The sequence below is a fragment of the Branchiostoma belcheri genome, unplaced genomic scaffold (assembly GCF_001625305.1).
Source record: "Branchiostoma belcheri isolate BF01 breed outbred unplaced genomic scaffold, Haploidv18h27 scaffold5, whole genome shotgun sequence".
Lineage (NCBI taxonomy): Eukaryota > Metazoa > Chordata > Leptocardii > Amphioxiformes > Branchiostomatidae > Branchiostoma > Branchiostoma belcheri.
The window spans coordinates 4,613,806-4,627,670 of NW_017804131.1; the positions used below are offsets into that span (position 1 = coordinate 4,613,806).

Below are 13,865 nucleotides of genomic sequence, written 5' to 3' on the forward strand. Positions count from 1 at the left end.
CTCAGTTACAGTGATGTATAGATACTGGTCCTTTTTCTGACAGTCAGGAATTGCCTGCCTCTACATTAATTTGATTAACATCCCAACCTAAGTAGATTTTGGTGGATCCAATTTTCCTGATGGTGTCTTCCATTCATCATACTGCATACATTCATTTACCAGGCAAGTACATGATTGATACATTTATTTCTGCTGTTTGCTTTGTTGTACATAAAAAAGAGGCAGCTTTAAAAGTACACTTTTAGAGGTGGTAGTTTGCTGTGGTCACACATATGGGATAAAACAGTGGCATTACCAATATGTACAGCATTATGGTGAATGTGTGTTATAAGGTACAACATATCAGCATGTGTGCACAATTTGTATCAAAATATCTTGGAGCTTGTTAAGATAAAACAATTTTACTTTTGTGGTTTAGTGCATTCTATTCGTAACATTTCCTTGTGTTTTCTTTGTATTTGCTAATTCAAATCACATAGTATGTGTAACTACATCAGCGTAATAATGATATAGAGACTTACAAAAATACCTCTGAATTAAACTTTAACAATATGAAAACACACTTACAAAGTTTGATGACATTTGCATAGTTAGATATTATCCAAAAAACACTTGCAAGTAAATATTGTACAATACTGAAGCTGAAAAGGACACAATAACTAAGTAATCACATAGTGTACTTTGCTTTAAAAAGTCTTGCAAACTGCCACATCTTCTTATGTATCACACCAACACAATACAAACAGACAGCAGTGTGCATAGAGTATAGGCATGCCTAAATCACTACAATTTGCTAAATCTTTAAAAGTACAAAGGTGTTCTGGCCCAAGTCCATCGCTATAAAAGTCAGATTTTATACAACGAGGGGCAAGTTTGTGGAAATTCTTGTATTAGTAATTTGCAGTATTCCTGACGTAGCCTTTCTTGGTCATCTTGTTTCTTTAATTGTGTGAAGTCTGGTTACAGTTTGTTACTTGTGCATGGCTGCTGTTATCAGCTTGTGGTTTGCAGTTAAGAGTCTCGACTGTTGTTTCCCATATAGCAGAAGGTAGACTTCACGACTACAAAGGCCCAGAGTCTTGCATCTCCTTTTCTGGCGATGTGCCTGTCTTGTCCTGCCCTTGCCCCTGCCCCGCCCGCTTTCTCGCCGGTCCGCTCCCTGCTCTCCCGTGTCTCAGAATGGACCCGAACCGCGGCAGAGAGACAGACGTGGCCGTAGTTGACACCTCGCCAATCAGGTTGACAAGATCACCGACGGTCACGTCATGGGGGCTGACTTCTTCGTCTGGGTCCTTGAGAGGTATGCCCACTTTGCCGTCCAGGGACGTGTTGTCACCAGTGATGACTCCTTTCAGCTTACCATCCTTGTCCTTCGCCTGGTCTCCCTCCATGGCGTGTTTAAGACACCTGAGACAGAACAAGAAACAGTTGTGCCTTCAAATGCTAGACCAAGAATTGAGGTATAATTATTCAAAAACTTGTATTTTCCAAGAACTAACGTAGAGTGGAACTCGTTGCCACCAAGCACAGTTGGGGCATCATCAATAGATAGCTTTAACAAATCCTGGAAATAAATGTGCAAAGATTGGGTGTAACAGGTCATGGCTAGATCAGCTGGTGTGTTACGCCGAAGGGCGGTTATACCGGCTATACAGATACAGAAGCTTGTGTGTTACGCCGAAGGGCGGTTATGTAAGGGGTTGAAAATGACACATTTATGTATAATGTAATAGGCCATCGTCTTTGAAGTTTTTGTGGCCAGTGTGATAATCTGGTTATGCTAATTCGAGGCTTTGATGATAGGAACATCAAGGACATGTCGTATGGGTGCGAAATATTGTGTTGTTCCCCTTGCTAGACGACTGTCTGCATTGCAATATGTGTCCTGTCTGTGGTTTGACAATAAAAGCTGGGTGTTCGGTGGGTTGAGAGAACAGTCTAGAAGACAGTCTGAGACAGAGACAGCTTGAGAGAAGGTTACAGAGAGAGACTGTTCCAGCCCATCGTCTCCCGTGCGTGCGTAACGGCAATGCCTGTGTCCTGCGTGTGTTCTTGCTAGCCCTGTAGTTAGTCTCCCGTGCAGCATCCTAAAAGAACCTGGTGAATAACACCTCGGTTACATTTGGCGACGAGGATGGGATGCTGTTTAAACCACCATCTAGGGGGACGCTGCAGGGCAAAGCCACGCCGGGACCAGGAGGGCCGGAGACGCGCACGGGAGGGCAGGACCGACGCCAGAGACAAGCGGACCTCGACAGGCGGGCCACGACGAGAGGAGGCAGCGAGCCTGTTTCTGTAGAGCCGCAGGAGGGGAGGGATGTCGACAGGGACCAGAGCTGGGCTGGGAGAGACCGGGCGACATCGGCCAGGGATCAGGGGAAGACGCCGGGCGTTCGGACGGAGGACAGAACCAGGAGCCGGACAGAGACAGTGAGTGGGCCGGTGTCGTGTGGGATTTGAGAATGCCATGTACGCTCTGACTGACCGCCTATGTCGAAGTTTTGGTCGAAGTGTCTTCTAGCATTAGTTTTTCTAGAGTTGGTAGTGTTTTAAAGAATTGATAATGTGTTGAAAGTGGTGACGGAACGTTTTCGGCTCGGATTTATATTTTTTAGTCTCCTTCAGCAAGAACAAGGAGTTGAGGAAAGTTTGATGTTCATTTTGAAGTTGTAGATGGTTCTTCTGGAGAGTTGGATGTTGGAATCCTGTGGTGTTCGAACTTGGATATATTCATCTGATGTTGGTTTTATAGAGTCTAGTTGGAAACTGTGATGGGTGGTGTGATCCCCGGGGAAACCCAGACTTCGGGGGTTGGACTTTAGTCCTTCAGGGGGTTACATCGCCTGGGTTAGATAAAGTCTTGAAGTCGAACAGTGTTTTTCGCTTGTCTGTAATTTGTTCTTTGCACTGGTTTTTCTATATCCCTTTGAGTTTTTATGTTTTTGCCTCTGGAGTTTGGACAGTGAGTCCAGGACTTTGATTTGTTTTGAATATTCAAAAGGTTGACAGTTTGAATATTAAGCAGGTAGTGCGGTGTCTTTGTTGTCTTTTCCATCATGTTATCTTTGTCCGTTTTTGTTGTGGCTATTGTCTTAGTTATCACCTTGAAAGTGTAAAAAGGACTTTTAGAGGATGTTTGGGAATGTTCTTCATATGGAATCAAGTAGGATAGCTTGTTGGGAGCTCTACCAACTCCCTCGGTTGAGCAGGGGGCTTTGCCTCACTAGCCCAAGGTCCTGACCCAGCCTTGGAGGTAATACCCTACGGACTCCCAGGGCAGAATGTGTATTGAGCGGGCCTGGCTCGAGGTTCAAGATGGTTTCATTATGATAGCATTCATTTCTGTCTCTTTGTAGGTACGGGCTTTTACTTAGTCGAGGGTAGGGTTTCCACATGTTTGGGTAGGGCGGTCAGTTGAGTCTACGTGCGTGGTTGTTCTTTCTCCATGGCTAATCCCTGCACTGCCACACCTGGGCACGAGAGTGATGGCGGCAAGGTGTTCCAGGCACCCGTTATCCATGCCCAACCAGGACGGGCCGATCCGGTCGTGACCCACACCGGGAAACCTGAAGCAGCGGAGGGATCACCGGGACACTTCTCCAGGAAGTCGGCGACCATAGCTGGGAGAGCAGGTAGATCTGGAAAGGACGTCCGGTGGCGGTGCGACGAAGGGAGGGGGAGAGACAACACGGCACGGTGGGAGACGCGGGGGACGAGGTGCTGATGATGACGTGTTGAACTTAGGAGCAGCAGGGAAGGCTGCAGTGTAGCGACGGGTACCAGGAGCAGCAGGGAAGGCTGCAGTGTAGCGACCAGGCCAAGAGCATCCAAACATGAGGAATCCCTGACGACCTGACAAACTCTGAACTCTCTATGAAACAATGTTCTCCATTCCTATTTGTAGTGTATCATATGTATTATTTGTATCCTGTTTTATTATGGAGTCCTAAATGTATATTTGCTGTAGTTATATTTGTTGTTTTATGAAAGGAAAAACGCTGTACGCTCGCCGGGACGGCTCGCATTTAAATAGGGGTGGGTGTAAGGGGTTGAAAATGACACATTTATGTATAATGTAATAGGCCATCGTCTTTGAAGTTTTTGTGGCCAGTGTGATAATCTGGTTATGCTAATTCGAGGCTTTGATGATAGGAACATCAAGGACATGTCGTATGGGTGCGAAATATTGTGTTGTTCCCCTTGCTAGACGACTGTCTGCATTGCAATATGTGTCCTGTCTGTGGTTTGACAATAAAAGCTGGGTGTTCGGTGGGTTGAGAGAACAGTCTAGAAGACAGTCTGAGACAGAGACAGCTTGAGAGAAGGTTACAGAGAGAGACTGTTCCAGCCCATCGTCTCCCGTGCGTGCGTAACGGCAATGCCTGTGTCCTGCGTGTGTTCTTGCTAGCCCTGTAGTTAGTCTCCCGTGCAGCATCCTAAAAGAACCTGGTGAATAACACCTCGGTTACAGTTATACCTGCTATACCGATACAGATATTTAGTACTAGTACCTGATTTCGGACAGGCGGTAGTACGACTTGACTTCCGTCACGTTACTCGCCAGGTACACCGCCAGCAAGTTGATATCGCTGAACCAGCTCTCGGGAACCAACGCGTCCTTCTCTATACACACAAACGGGAGCATCCGGAACAGCTTCACGTTGTCCCTTTTCTTCCCTACATATTTGATGATGATGTAGACGAAGATGAGCAGAGCGATGAGGATGTAGAAGGCGATGTTGATGATACAGGCGATGCGGAACATGGCCACCCCGGGCAGTTTGCAGTTGACGGCCTCGGGGATGTTCTTCATGACCAGCAGCTCTCCGGAACGGATGTTACAGGAAAACTCGTCCGGAAGGTTCTCAAAGTAGAAGAACAACAGATAAGCTGAAATTGAGAAAACATTTGAGATTAAGAGACAGACAAGATACTAGCAAGTTACAATTCCTGTTGTCATAATGATATACAATTTCATGTTGGCCACTTTCCAACTGCCCCATGCGTGCCAGTGTATGAATATACATCAAAACCTCATACATCTAAAAGTTAGACAGTACTATAAATGGAAAAAAAAACTTTTGTGGTGTTTTTATGTTCACTGTTTTTCCAGTGACCTCCTACTGTACAATAATTACACACTGAATATCTATTGCATTGTATAGTTCTATAATGCAATACTGAATTGTTTCTACCACATGCTTTAAACGTAATATAACAACACGAATTCGAACACCTAACGAAAACCTCCTTAGGCCATATGTTGATTTAATTATATGGATGACATCCGCGCGCGCATGAATTTTCGGCCGTTTCCAAAAAAAAAAAAGTTTTCAACCATACTGTAAATCGTACAAAACAGCTGCAAAATGGGCAAAAATATACCGTAAGTTACAAAAAAATAATAAATAAAAACTATACCAATGTCGTAGAATGCCGGATGCCAAAATTAAACGAAAAAAGACGAAATTGTAAAGAAATGAACTTGAAGACTAGATTATTCGCCAAACCATATTCTGTCCCATTTGTTCAACCCTCATGACCACGTAGATTTCATAATGAAAACAACTTTTTTTTTCGCAAAACTTTTTTTTTTATTCGCACGCGCACATCAGTTTTGGGGTTCTCGGAGGATGTCATCCATATAATCAAATCAACATGGCCTTACGAGAAAAAAAGGGTAAATGCTTTTACATTATTCGACGCAAGAACTCACCGATGGTGCAGGCGATGCCGAGCAGGACCAGGGCCTGTCTGACGAGGTACAGCCGGATGAGCTGGTTTTTCCTGACCTTACACAGGAGGTAGTTCTCAAACAACAGGAAGGCGTACGGCTTATCAGTCTTTACCTGGAGATCAACAACAATAATAGATAGGTAACATCTGCACCGTCAGTACAAAATGTAGGAGAGTACTTACAGTTATCTGAAATCCATAGACAACAGATACTGTCATACATCACTACCATCATGTATGTAGAGGGCTCAGCATAGGGTTTTTGATGATAATATGTTGTCGTATTAAAATTCATGTCAGGGTTCTCGTCCTAAGAGTAAAAGAAAATCGCCAAATATAGGAGACATATATTTCCGCATGAAATGCATGAATAGACGAAACTAAACTCGACAGGTTAGATCTTACTCTGTATAACGCAAACTCTGCCATCCGCGGCTTTCGGGGGCCGGCTGGATGTTGGGCGGCCAGCAACCGTAAAGCGATTAATCAGGCTAGTTAGATCTATATAGAGAGAGATCTAAAGATTGAATTGAAAAATGCAATTCGATCTTCAAGCTGAATATTGGCAGGTCTAGATCTTTGACGCCAGGGGCGCAAAATCAGCAACATGCACGTGCCCAATTTGAATCCTAGTGGGAAACACATGATGCATATTGCATCGTTTTATTCCATCTCCTTTTAACACGGAGTTCAAGTTGAAGTTCGCCCTACCTTCACCATCTCGGAGTCGAACTCCGCCCGTGTCATGGTCAAGTCGCCCGGGTCACGTGTTCCCAGGATCTCACACGCCAGCTGGACAGCCCGGCTGAACGTGTTGTCAAACTCCGTCAGGATCACACTCATCTCAGCCTGGTGGGGACGGGAGGGAAACTGGTCATTTATATTAACGGGATACAGATTGGGTCTATCACATACGTCGTGCGATCGTATGTTGAGAGCATTCATGGGTTTATCGTTCACGTGCCATGCAAAATTCAGCACTCTTAGTATGAAAGCTCATCTGTATTGTTACAAGTCATTATGAAATAAGGATTAAACTTTAACTGCCAACATTGCAATGAATTGGGACTTACCCAAAATTTTCGGCTGACTCCATCAACCTTGGGGTAAGTCCCTGGATTCATCGCAGTGTTGGCAGTTAAAGTTTAGTCCTTATTTCAAAATTCAGCACTCTTGTTAGTACCGAAAAGACAGCAGCTGCCGTTGTCGGCCGTTGCCGCGTTGGTTTAGTAAATGCTGCTTTGGGTTCCCATCACATCAAATCGTATGACGAACTACGATGAAAATGACCGCACCACATGTATATGTATATGTATATACGTATAAGTCAAAGATGTAAGTTACGTTAAATCTTAACAGTGTACACATTGCTTGCAAGTTGCAACATAAGAGCTGTGCTTCTAATGCCCGGCATTTTATCCATGTACCACGATAACACTTGATCTCCTTGCATTTATCCAACTCCGCTTCTTCCCACAAGTAAGATATCCTACGGCTTTACCTGTAAAGTCGGCACAGCCGTAACGTTCCAGAAGACAACAGGCAGGTACATGATGGCGCCGATACAGAGGAGGATGTAGGGGAAGATCTTGTGTTGGAAGAGCGACATCGGCTGTGTTATCACCTTTTCTCCATCTGGGAAACACCAAATTAAAAAAATGTTAACGCTTTGATTCGATTGGACAGAAACCTATTGTTATGGTGTTCAGAAATTACAACGCTAATGGCTCGTCCGTATTTCTTTTTAACGATTACTAGTTACTCTCCAAGCAGAGGTTGTGGGGAATGATCGTTACCTTTTTATATGTGGCCGTTTTTTTTTGTCCTGACCCGTCGGTGGCGGCGGACCTTCTCTGGCTAATGGATACTGTCTGGCCAATTTGATACTGTCTTTTTGCCACCGAGAGGGATCTGCTTGGAGATTACTTACTAGTAGCTTTTCACAGACATCCATATGCATGCGTACTAAAATGTAGCTGTCCGGCTAAAACGCATTCCAATGCTATGTTGGTCAGCCATGGAACATGGAATTTCACGTTATTTCATGGTATTTTAAAATTTGAAAGACCAATATTTAAAATTTCCAAGTCAGTGGATGGTTGGTATCAAGCGCTTCAATTTAGCAAGATCTTTTACATGCTTCGTTTCTTCTGGGATAATATTGTATGTTAAATCAAACATTAAAGAAAAGACATTAAAGGGATTTCAATCTCTGTTAAAGTTAGTCTTCTCTAGATCTGAAACGTTTCAGAGAAGGGAAGTTAAAACCTACACTACGGGTTACAAGAAGTTGTAGCACAGCGGCCCTACCTGTGGTATTAGCCCAGCCCGACGCGATCCTAGAAAATTTCAACTCTGTCCAGCAGTAGACATTAAGGTACTTCCCATGTGCTGACCCAAAGTCCTGAGGTGGGAAGCATGCTATCACAGAGTCCTCTGTAACCAGTAGAAAGAAGATAACCCAATTACTATATGGAAGCTGAGGTATTACCTGTGCCAACCACGACGTTAGCGTCGCGTAGTTCGCCCCAACAGTACGCAGAGATGACGGCGCTCTGAGCCCAGCCGAAATCTAACGGGGGGAAGCACACTATGTGGTTCGAGCTGGCTGTTGGTGGGAGAAGAAAGTCTCAGTCATTCATTTGGAGCTAGCTGAAGATGCAAATTAATGATCGAATTGCAAAGCGTATGATGAAGCCACCCCATGGCCAACTAGTAAAAAGACAGTGCTTTGCATTCTGCTCTTATTTCCGAGAAAAAAAAAACGTGGGTAAGGTTTTGGCACAGTTGTCTGAAAATACTTCTCTGTGCTTTACTGGTGGCAGCGGTGGGATACTATTCCCATTTGTCCATTCTTCAGCTTCTTCCTTTTTGTCATCCTCAACTGAGGTAAAGCATGATGCCTTTTCAAGTAGCTACTAGCCCCAATGCTAAGTAAATACTATCTTTTTCATATATAGAGAGTCTTTAGCTACTAGTCGAAATGCTACAATATACTTTCTTTTTCATACTACTACATAGAGCCCTACCTGTGGCAAATTCCTTGGCGAAGTACAGGGACATGAGAAAGAGAGGCACGCCCACAGTGACGCACTTCACCATCTTGTCGAACGGCAGCTCGGTGTCGATGTTGTGTCCGGTGACAGACGACTTCGTCTTGCCTGGAGCCGTCAGACTGTCGCTCAGGATGGCGTCTACGGCATTGATGGCGAACGCCATGTTGCGTTGCATTCAGAGGTTCACGTTGGAGTTCGTTATTCTTTGAAACACTGCGTTCGCCCTAAAGATACCGATAGAAAATGGGGGAATATTGCGTCTGTACGGAGCACCCGGACTAGCTATAGACTGTATTGCTCGTATCATGAAAGAAGATTCGCAGTAAAGCGACAGGCAGGTCTTTGCAAATAAGATTACCAGTAGAATGAATCCCGATAGAAAATGGGGGATATTGCGTCTGTACGGAACACCCTGACTAGACTGTATTGCTCGTATCATGAAAGAAGATTCGCAGTAAAGCGACAGGCAGGTCTTTGCAAATAAGATTACCAGTAGAATGAATCTCGAGTTCTGGAATCTGAATAATTTGATTCTGAACGGACTACTTGATTACATTGTAGAGACGGATGAATATAGTAATGCAGTAAGAATGATTGATGATATATGACAAATACTACTTAATTTCATCTTAGTTCCTCTATAATTTCAACTTATCAAATTAAGTAGTCACATTTCAAACTTGTAGTAGTAACATATATTGTATTATTTTCTCACATTGGATAGTCTCGATCATATCCAGGACATATACAATCCTTATAAATAAAACACATAATATCATTACCGAAATGTAAGACATTGTAATTGAGGGCCTGTTTTATTAGAATTAGTTTTCCTATGAAGTCTTCATCAACATAACGAAATGCAATGAAGATATCTTTGCCAAACAATCATAATATTGAAGCCTCAGCGTGTGTGTTAGGTTTGACTTTATTGATTATTTCTATCTACAGACTAAGAGGTCGCTGACCTGCTTTTTGGGGTTATGAATTGGGTTATTAGTATTTCGTCCATTTTAAAGTACTAAAATATTTATGTGTCCAAAATGCACACAGGCACTATATGTAGTTTGTATACGTTATTCCATTTAATTTATGAAGACAGGAACAGGTTTTAATCATAGGGTGACCTAATTCCTGAGTGGGCATGTTGGCAGAAATGTTGACAGTTGATAATGGACAGGTTTTGGGCAGGCTCGATTATTGCACATTTGAGGGGGGAAGAGTGGAATCAAAATACACAAACGCGAAGATAGGTACGTAGAAAGATTCTGGTCCACCCCAGCGCCCACAAGCTTGAAATGGACGCGTCCGTTTTAAAAGGATAGACGTTCTATCTCTCTGGGAATATCGAGTGACGCTGTTATCTTTCTTGCAGATGGATAAGGAGCAAGTACAGACGGTAAATGCAGTGCATGGTCATGACACGATCGGGACATGAGAAAAAGATATGAGACAACGGTGAGATTATTCAAGTTACATACACATTGTCCAAATAAAAACGGAAATGATACCTGGTCTTTTACTACGCTATAAACGGTTACGCGAAATGTTTATGTTGCTTTATACATGTATTGTATCTTTGAAAAAGAGGAAATATTTTCCCCTAGACATATATGTCACAAACCGGCCATACCCGTTACCCAGGCTCAACGTTTTATTTATATATAGACATATACATACACTGTGAAACCCAAACAAACCATTCGGAAGTCTCGTCGCCCTATATTACGCGGCCGCTTTATGAGATCTTACGAAGTTCAGTGTTTTAATATACAGGATGGCTGCATGGAATAACAATATTAAACCAGGGAGTGAAGACCCCATACCATGAGTTATTTATTCCTGGCAATCCAGACAAACGTAAATACAAACGGCTAACAGGAAAGGGTGACGCAATACGTTTTGTTTAGCGCGCTGACGTAGGGCTTTCGGAATTCGACCATAAAGAATCTTAACCTCTAGAGTTTTGGGAATGATAACATTGGCAGGCATTCAAATCTTCCCCTTTCTAACAAAACACAGACCTTTAAAACACCCCCGTATATCTTTGCCAAAAGACGCTTTTGTAAATTCCTATTACTATTCGGTACGAGCAGCGGTCATGCACGAGTACCAAGCTGCCGTATATACAATCGATTTGAGAAAACTGTACTAGCTGCCTAAGCGAAATTCCGATACGCAGAAATGAAGGAAACTTCCATTCCTCTTGTAAATATACTAGACAAAACTGAAGGGTGATGTCATGAAGGTTCTTACCTTAAGACTGCGGGTTCTAGATGTTGTTGAAACGCTACAGCTGTGCGGGATCAAGCGAAAGTAGGGCGACGGTACTAAAATGATGCGGTCCGCCCGCCATCTTTTCAGCTCCCAATACGCATGCACCGAAATACCGTATTACTAATTAATGACCCCCTGACGGGCGAGTAGGTCTATGTGTGATGTGACTGCTGATGGCTGATGCTGTTTCATGGACCTAACATTGTATGGAACACCCTTACAGCAAAACCTTAGAAAGGGTTCAATTAAAATCACATTTGTGTACTACGTCCCTGCAACATCTACATCAATAGCAGTTACTGGCTAGGTCATGTATCTGGAGTAACTCACAATCTTGAAACTTAAAAGCGGCCTTATCTAAATGTTTTGCCATCATTGTGGGAAAGGAGGGTTATCTTGGCTTTTGAAAACCGATGATAAGGTACGGGGGTGGATGGCTATGAAGTATTTTTTCCCCATCAGTACTTCTAAAGCGCGGCTAGGACATAATTCATTCTTGCCGCTGACACACGTACTGGCACATCTCCTGGCATCTTGATTTAATGACTTGAAAAGTCCACGAGCGGTGACTAGTAATTTTCATGCAACTCAGTCGAGAGATTTGGCTGCTACAGAAATCAAAAACACGTTCAAACATCTGAAGCAACTTATATTACTGCGTCCTGGGACAGCTGGATATGTCTGGGACCCGGATTTGACATTGTTGATTCAGCAAACATACTCAGGGTTTTCTCACTGTGTTAAGTGTTTGTAGTGCTAAGAGGCATCTTTGCATACCGCCGGGTGCTATAACGGTTTTGAACCCAATCTTCGGAAAGAAAGAAATTTGCGACTTTATGAGAATGTTGCTTGCCAGGTACATTGTGCTGTTTATGGTTGAGTCTATAGCGTTTCTTTCACATTTTGAGAAGGCTGATCAAATTGTGCAACAATTATTATGTCCCTGACGCAAGAATGTACGTACGTAAGAAATGTTCGTATGTACGAATGTACGTAAGAAATCAATAGTCCATTGACCATTGGAAATCACTAGTCACACTTCAGTACTGCAGTGCACAGATTCATTTATTTTCACCAATGCTTGGCTACTTCACAAAGTACAGAACACTATGAACAATGGACGAATGCTGTCAATGTCAGATGTACCTTCCCCTATGGAAATACATATTGGACTGCAAAATAGTGTAGAAATCAATAGGCTACAATTTGTATCATTGTCATTACTGGTATATTTAGTGTGACAACTACAGAATTTAAGACCATGTCATATTGTTGGGAGTTAAAAAAAGACATTTGCATTGGCCAATCAGCTGGCTCGATTTTGGGTCATACCATCTGACAAGATTATCCTGATGGGGAGGGGTGTTTTATAGGTCTGTGACACTTTTGCTGAGCATTGTTACACTTCACTGTTCAAAGGTACATTGCTACAACTAACCTATGGAAAGCTTCTGGAATGACTACAATAGAGTGACAAGGGTTCAGCAAAGCTATGGACTAACGTAGGGAGAATGTTTTAACCTTGTCCCTGCTGCCTGATCACAAAATTAACCATTTGGTGCCAATAGGAAACTTAGCAGAGGGAAAGTTAAAGGGTGAAGTTAAAGCAATGAAATCTATTGCATGTTTCTGGCTGATTCTTGACAATAAAAATCATTTTAAATACAGATACCTGATAATTGCTTTGTTATAATGAATACTTAATTGGCATCAATGTTAGGAAGTGCACTAACTAACCATTGTAGTAACTAACCAAAAGATTATGTGAGAAGGAAATAATGGTAGGACTTATTCATGATGCAATGTACAATATGTTATTGCAGCAAATTGTCTAAGTCACGTCATACAGAACTGATTTTAAGACAGGGAAAATATTTTTTTAGTCCGCAAACCCATCTTTCTAGTTACATGTTTTCACATTCAGGGCACGATAAAAGACACTTTTGATCACTTGACAACTGCTTATACAGTGCAGTATCCTACCTCACACATAATTAGATTTTCCACTATTTTTGTAAATACTTTCTACAAATTTTCTCTGGAGTAGACTTCACAGTGTATGTTCATACCTGGGAGCCAAATGTGTCATGGAGACTTTTCATCATAATTCCAATGTGTATATTTTTCCACACTAATGTCACATCATTAAGCAAATTAAGTTGCTTTTGTTAAAATGGTACTTTAAATCTTAAACTTAACTCTCTCATTAAGTACCAGGCACAAGTTTTCAACATATATTTCATTGGGTGTTTTCAAGCCTATAAAGCATATGTAATGTACAGAATTTTCCTTTTCAAAACAAAGTAATGTTTCTTTACTTTTGTGTTATGTGTGTGCCTTGGTCCATAACCCTTAAGATCTCATCTTCAGTAATATACATGTAGTGGGAAAAGTTTAGGGAAAAGTAGAAATATCTGATGCACGTATTGGTCTCATAACATTTGGCTCCAAGGAAACATAAACTGTAACAAAGATGTGCCCTCTACTAGGACCTCTATAACCCCCCATTTTCCTAACCATGTGGACCAGTCCTTCATGTTTCCTTGGGTAAATTGGGACTGTGTCATTTGGGAACAGGGGTGTTGGGTGGTTGTTATGTTTGTCGGGTTTTCCCTGGTCTCCTTCCCTGGCCAATCATTACGTCAGCATCTGAGCAAAAGAGAAAATCAAAAACATCAGTCAAGCTTTTCTTAAGACAGAAATTGTGTGAAGACTTAAGAACAAGAGGAAAATAAGTGGTGTAAAATTAGTCGCTATTAAAGGCCTCCAAAGGAATCAAAAATATTCTGGATAAGG

The 13,865-nt window shown here is 42.4% G+C and overlaps 1 protein-coding gene across 1 annotated transcript; it reads right to left on the reverse strand.

Annotated features, from left to right (window-relative positions):
• Window positions 1-169: 169 nt before the first annotated feature.
• LOC109479851 (pannexin-3-like) lies at window positions 170-11,158 on the reverse strand. Its single transcript, XM_019781884.1, has 8 exons — window positions 11,049-11,158; window positions 8,766-9,016; window positions 8,047-8,172; window positions 7,238-7,371; window positions 6,448-6,585; window positions 5,717-5,849; window positions 4,512-4,890; window positions 170-1,407 (listed from the first exon to the last, which is right to left on the reverse strand). Exons 2-8 carry the CDS (start codon window positions 8,965-8,967, stop codon window positions 1,062-1,064), a joined length of 1,458 nt encoding a protein of 485 aa, XP_019637443.1. The 5' UTR covers window positions 8,968-9,016; window positions 11,049-11,158; the 3' UTR covers window positions 170-1,061.
• Window positions 11,159-13,865: the final 2,707 nt, after the last annotated feature.

Excerpts from the sequence above, each read along its gene's own strand:
- LOC109479851 (XM_019781884.1), bottom strand. The coding sequence starts at position 8,967 with ATGCAACGCAACATGGCGTTCGCCATCAATGCCGTAGACGCCATCCTG. Across the intron at positions 7,372-8,046 it reads GGGCTGGGCTAATACCACAG|ATGGAGAAAAGGTGATAACA; the intron begins GTAGGGCCGCTG and ends GGTGTTTCCCAG. Across the intron at positions 4,891-5,716 it reads CGGCATCGCCTGCACCATCG|CTTATCTGTTGTTCTTCTAC; the intron begins GTGAGTTCTTGC and ends TCTCAATTTCAG.